This window comes from Nematolebias whitei, chromosome 11, assembly GCF_014905685.2.
Source record: "Nematolebias whitei isolate Nwh7 chromosome 11, NemWhi1, whole genome shotgun sequence".
NCBI lineage: Eukaryota > Metazoa > Chordata > Actinopteri > Cyprinodontiformes > Rivulidae > Nematolebias > Nematolebias whitei.
Window position 1 is genome coordinate 5,117,294 of NC_056508.1, and position 5,739 is coordinate 5,123,032.

Genomic DNA, 5,739 nt, shown 5'->3' on the forward strand with positions numbered 1-5,739 from the left:
AACACAAAGGACCTGCTCCTGGATCAGCTGAGCACTTGTGTGGTTTTATGGTGTTAATTCCTGTCTCTAGGTCTCAGAGCTGCTCGTGATAATCTTAACACCAGGGATGCAGGAGGTGAGTTTAAAGGTAGTTCCTGTAGTTCACTGCCTCATGACCCAGCAGGGCTTTCTGAAACGTTCAGGTGGGACCTCACACTTCTTGTGTGGTGACATGAAGTCCTGCTGCAGTAAACTGTGAGCCCTGCAGGCTGACTGAGTGCTGGTCAGTCCAAGAAGCCTGAAGATATCCTGAAGGAGGGCTGGTTCTGCAGCCGGGGGGAGGTGTCTCTGCAGCTAAACCTTCAGAGAGCTCATAAAGACACTTCTCTGCTGCCTGCAGCTCACTAAAGGGACATTTCAGCAGGAACAGGTGCATGACCATGAGGCCGTCTGCCGTGCTCTTCATGCTGTTGGCTGCAGCTTCACAAAGCGGAGCAAGTGAGTACAGAGCAGAGATGATCTTAGGGTCATGCTGCGTGGGGTAATCTTTACGTTCATCAGTGAAACCACTGATTCTAATGATTCAGCTCAAAGCTATCGCCTCTCACAGAAGAGAGGATGTGTCAGTTAAAAACTGAACATTTTCACAGCATTCTGTGTTTTTATTTGATGCAAAGATAAATGTTCTGAAGTTTAGCTGCACGTCAAATGATTTCAGAGTGCAGTTTCAAACAGCTGGTTCGTTTACGCCTGAGCAGCCTTTACATGTCCAGAGTTCAGCTCTGTTGTTCCTCAGAGGGAACATTAGACCTTACAACTAAAATAACAAAACAAACACATAAACATCAAATAAATAAGCAAACAAACAAAAGACAACAATGCTACATACATGAAAGACACCCAGCAGAGAACCAAAGGACGTTTCAAACCGTCTGTAAGTTAACCATTGAAGACGTTACACAGGTCTGATGTGAAGCTGTCATTTCTCACTTGTGCTTTAACAAGCGTGCAGCTCTAGATTAACAGATTATAGATTAAATAAACAAATGTCCACTTTGTTAGCTCTTCCTTAGCAGCTGTGGTCCAGTGTTTGTCTCTTTGATATAAATCTGAAATTTCACGAAAAACAAAAATAATGTTTTATCCACCTGCTTTCATCACAACTTTTGTTCAGGTATTGCACACATTGTTTGTTTGTTTGTTTGTTTGTTTGTTACCACAGTGCTCTGCACGGCATCATTATAGGACCACAAAAAGTAATTTGAGTCATTTCTTGCGATCTAACTAATTCTGCATCACTTCTTCTCTCTTAGCCTTTCGGATGTCAAAACGTTCGGCTCATTCAGGAGCTGGTTCTGGGACGTTTTGTCACTTTTATTGTAAAAGTTTTACAATAAAAATTCAAATTTGGATTAATAAATAATACTTCAGAAAAGTGTAGCTTCAATACTTTCAAAACATTGTTCTTTAGGAAATCTGCTTTAGCACAGCATGCTTCTTTTTCTTCTTTTTAGTTTTAACTACCGTTTTTTTCCTTTTACCTTTTACTAAGCAATTTACTAATTTTAGCTTTTAACTTAAGCTTGTTTATTTTTAGCTTCTACTTTTATTATCTTTGGCTTTTAGCTAGTGTATTACTCCTTTAAGCTCTAAGATACTTTTCTTCTTTCAGCTTCAACAACTGTTCTTTAACATTCATGAATTTGAAAAAAACACTTCTTTTAAAATAAATTAACTTAAATAATTTTTGAGTATCTTTAAGTGAGTTTAGAAGCAAATCTTCTCACAAAAATATAAACAAATGAAAGCAGAATTTCTTGAATGATCGTACCACCTGCCAGCTTGCTTATCAAAGTTTTAAACAAAGTGTGACCCGTTGGCGCTCAGAGGGTGTGTAGGGGATAACTCTCAGCTGCTACCACAGCAAACAATGTTCAGTCAGCTCATCTGGACGGTTTCTTTTTGTTGTCGAAGGGTTACCCTGGCTGGGTTACAGTCATTTTTATATTTTGCTCTGCTGTGGTGGCCATCTTGAATCAATATGACTCCAAAACTTCATCAGCTATAATTTGTGACCAATTATTCCTTTCTGAGAGTTTTATTAAAATGTACTGTCTTGTTAATGAGCTATTTTGCTAACATACATGCACATACACATAGACAGGCATTTACACACAAACATCATTCAAAGCTGGTAGCAAATTCACAAGTAGATAAAAAGAAAAGTTTTTAATTTAACAATGTCTAAACGGTTGATGATCCTTTTCGAAAGTCTGACTCAGCTTCATTTCAGTCTTGAGTCTGGACAAAGGTTCTGCCCTGTGGCCCAGTTGGTGGATAGTTATAATCCTGAAGTCTGGACCCAGCGCAGTCTCACATGACAGAGATTAGAACCAGAACCTGCAGGTCTTACAGTTCAGTTTAGTGTTGAGCAGCTTCAGCCACTGTTACAGCAATTCAGTAATACAAACTGGATTCCAAAAAAGTTGGGACACTAAACAAATTGTGAATAAAAACTGAATGCAATGATGTGGAGGTGCCAACATCTAATATTTTATTCAGAATAGAACACAAATCACAGATCAAAAGTTTAAACTGAGAGAATGTATCATTTTAAGGGAAAATCTGTTGTTTTCAAATTTCATGGCGTCAACAAATCCCCAAAAAGTTGGGACAAGTCCATTTTTCCCACTGTGTGGCATCTCCCCTTCTTCTTACAACACTCAACAGACGTCTGGGGACAGAGGAGACCAGTTTCTCCAGTTTAGAAATAGGAATGCTCTCCCATTCATGTCTAATACAGGCCTCTAACTGTTCAACCGTCTTGGGCCTTCTTTGTCGCACCTTCCTCTTTATGATGCACCAAATGTTCTCTATAGGTGAAAGATCTGGACTGCAGGCTGGCCATTTCAGTACCCGGATCCTTCTCCTACGTAGCCATGATGTGATTGCTGCAGAATGTGGTCTGGCATTATCGTGTTGAAAAATGCAGGGTCTTCCCTGAAAGAGATGACGTCTAGATGGGAGCATATGTTGTTCTAGAACCTGAACATAGTTCTCTGCATTAATGGTGCCTTTCCAGACATGCAAGCTGCCCATGCCACAAGCGCTCATGCAACCCCATACCATCAGTGATGCAGGCTTCTGAACCGAGTGTTGATAACAACTTGGGCTATCCTTGTCCTCTCTGGTCCGGATGACATGGCGTCCCAGTGTTCCATAAAGAACTTCAAATCGTGACTCATCTGACCACAGAACAGTCTTCCATTTTGCCACACTCCATTTTAAATGACCCCTGGCCCAGTGCAAACGTCTGAGCTTGTGGAGCTTGCTTAGAAATGGCTTCCTCTTTGCACTGTAGAGTTTCAGCTGGCAACGGCAGACGGCACGGTGGATTGTGTTCACTGACAATGCTTTCTGGAAGTATTCCTGAGCCCATTCTGTTATTTCCTTGACAGTGGCATTCCTGTTTGAGGTGCAGTGACGTTTAAGGGCCCTGAGATCACGAGCATCCAGTAGAGTTTTACGGTCTTGACCCTTACGCAAAGCGATTGTTCCAGATTCTCTGAATCTTTTGATGATGTTATGCACGGTTGATGATGATAACTTAAAAGTCTTTGCTATTTTACGCTGGGTAACACCATTCTGGCATTGGTGCACTATCTTTCTACGCAACAATGGTGGAATTGGTGATCCTCTTACCATCTTGGCTTCTGAGAGACACTGACACTCTGAGAAGCTCTTTTTATACCCAATCATGTTGTCAATTGACCTAATTAGTGTTAATTGGTCTTCCAGCTGTTCGTTATATGCTCAATTTCCTTTTTCCAGCCACTTATTGCTACTTGTCCCAACTTTTTTGGGATTTGTTGACATTGTGAAATTTTGAATCAACATATTTTTCCTTTAAAATGTTACATTTACTCAGATTAAACTTTTGATCTGTCATCTATGTTATATTACAAATAAAATATTGACATTTGCCATCTCCACATCATTGCATTCAGTTTTTATTCACAATTTGTTTAGTGTCCCAACTTTTTGGAATCCGGTTTGTAACTTTACCTCATGGAAGCATATGTAAAGTAAAGAGTACTGGTCCAAGCACGGAACCCTGAGGAACTCCATGACTAACTTTGGTGTATGATGAAGATTCATTATTTACATTTACAAATTGGAATCTATCAGATAAATATGATTTAAACCAATTTAGAGCTGTTCCTGTAATCCGTTTCAGAAGTTTGACTCGTTAATTTCAGGAGTATTAATGTTTCACTTTATTTTATAATATTATTGAACTATTTAACATTTACCTACAGGATTTGGACTTATACATTTCAAACCAGATTTTTACATAAACTGTAGTTCACCATTATTTTCTCCCTCATTGTACCTCTGACTAAACCTTTCCTGTTTTAATTCATTTTCATTTCACCTTTATTTAACCAGGCATAAATCCTAAGAACAGATTCTTATTCACAGAACTGGCCGGGCAGAACCAATAGACACATGTAGGGTCAAGGGAAGGGATACAGTACGATTAGACAAAACAATAAAAGTCAGAAGTCAATAACAAACAAGGAAATCACAAATTACATTAACAACAGCTCATTGTCAAAGTTAAACATTACTAAACAAGAAACATTTGCAAGTATTTTTAAAAACGGCTTTTAAATGATTTTTAAAACTAGAAACTGAGACAAGTGAGATCAGACTTAAAGTTTATACCTAAACTCAAGTTTTAGGTTAGTCAGGATTCACAAAAGTATTTCCATCCATCCATCCATCCATCCATCCATCCATCCATCCATCCATCCATCCATCCATCCATCCATCCATCCATCCATCCATCCATTGTCTTTACCTACTTCTTCCATTTTGTGTCACGGGGGTCAGTGGTGCCCATGTCCAGCAGTCACTGTGCAAGAGGCAGGGTACATCCTGGACAAGTCTCCAGTCCAGCACAGGGACACATAGAGACAAACAAGACAAACAACCATTCACTCTCTCTCTCACCCAAGGACGATTCAGAGTTACCAATCAGTCTAACATGCATGTTTTTGGTCTGTGGGAGGAAACTGGAGCACCCAGAGAAAACCCACACATGCACAGAGAGAATATGCAAACACCACCCAGAAAGTATTTCTATCTGCAAAATGAACAAACAATGCAAGGGATTTTATTACTTTATTCAAAGTCACAAGTTTACATCCACTAAGATCAATTATGCCTTTATGGTTTGGGAATGCCCAGATGTTGATGATGTGCTGGCTTTGGAAGCTTTTAAAAAGTTAATTGAAAACATTTCAGATAACTGAAGGCACACCTCAGACACACTGTTTATTTGTGTGGCATTATGGGAAAATCCAAAAAGAAAAAAAAAAGCCAAGATATCAGATATTTAAGAAAATGGGAGACATTTGGAAGCCCCATCTATGAAGGATGGGGGTGGCAGCATCATGCTAAGGGGGTGTTTTGCTGCAGGACAAACGTGTGCACTTCACAAAAACAAATGACATCACGAGGAAAGAACAGAAATACTGAAGCAGCATCTCAAGACATAAACCAGCATGTTAAAGCTTCAGTAACAAACAGGTCTTCAAATGAACAGTGACCCAAAGCATTCTGCCAAATTAATTACAAAGTGACTTGATGGGCAGCTGTGGCTGGGTGGTTAGAGCAGTCGTCCTCCAATGGGAGAGTTGGGGGTTCAATTCCACCAGCAGTCACATGTTGAAGTGTCCCTGGGCATGACACTGA

At 39.8% G+C, this 5,739-nt stretch overlaps 1 protein-coding gene across 1 annotated transcript in view; it reads left to right on the forward strand.

Annotated features, from left to right (window-relative positions):
* The first annotated feature begins 383 nt into the window (after positions 1-383).
* LOC119416592 (melanocyte protein PMEL) overlaps positions 384-5,739 on the forward strand; it is a 53,680-nt gene continuing 48,324 nt past the window's right edge. The window contains exon 1 of the mRNA XM_037683782.1: positions 384-477. Coding sequence (XP_037539710.1) covers positions 414-477 — 64 coding nt within the window. The 5' untranslated portion in view covers positions 384-413. The remainder of the gene's footprint in view (positions 478-5,739) is intronic.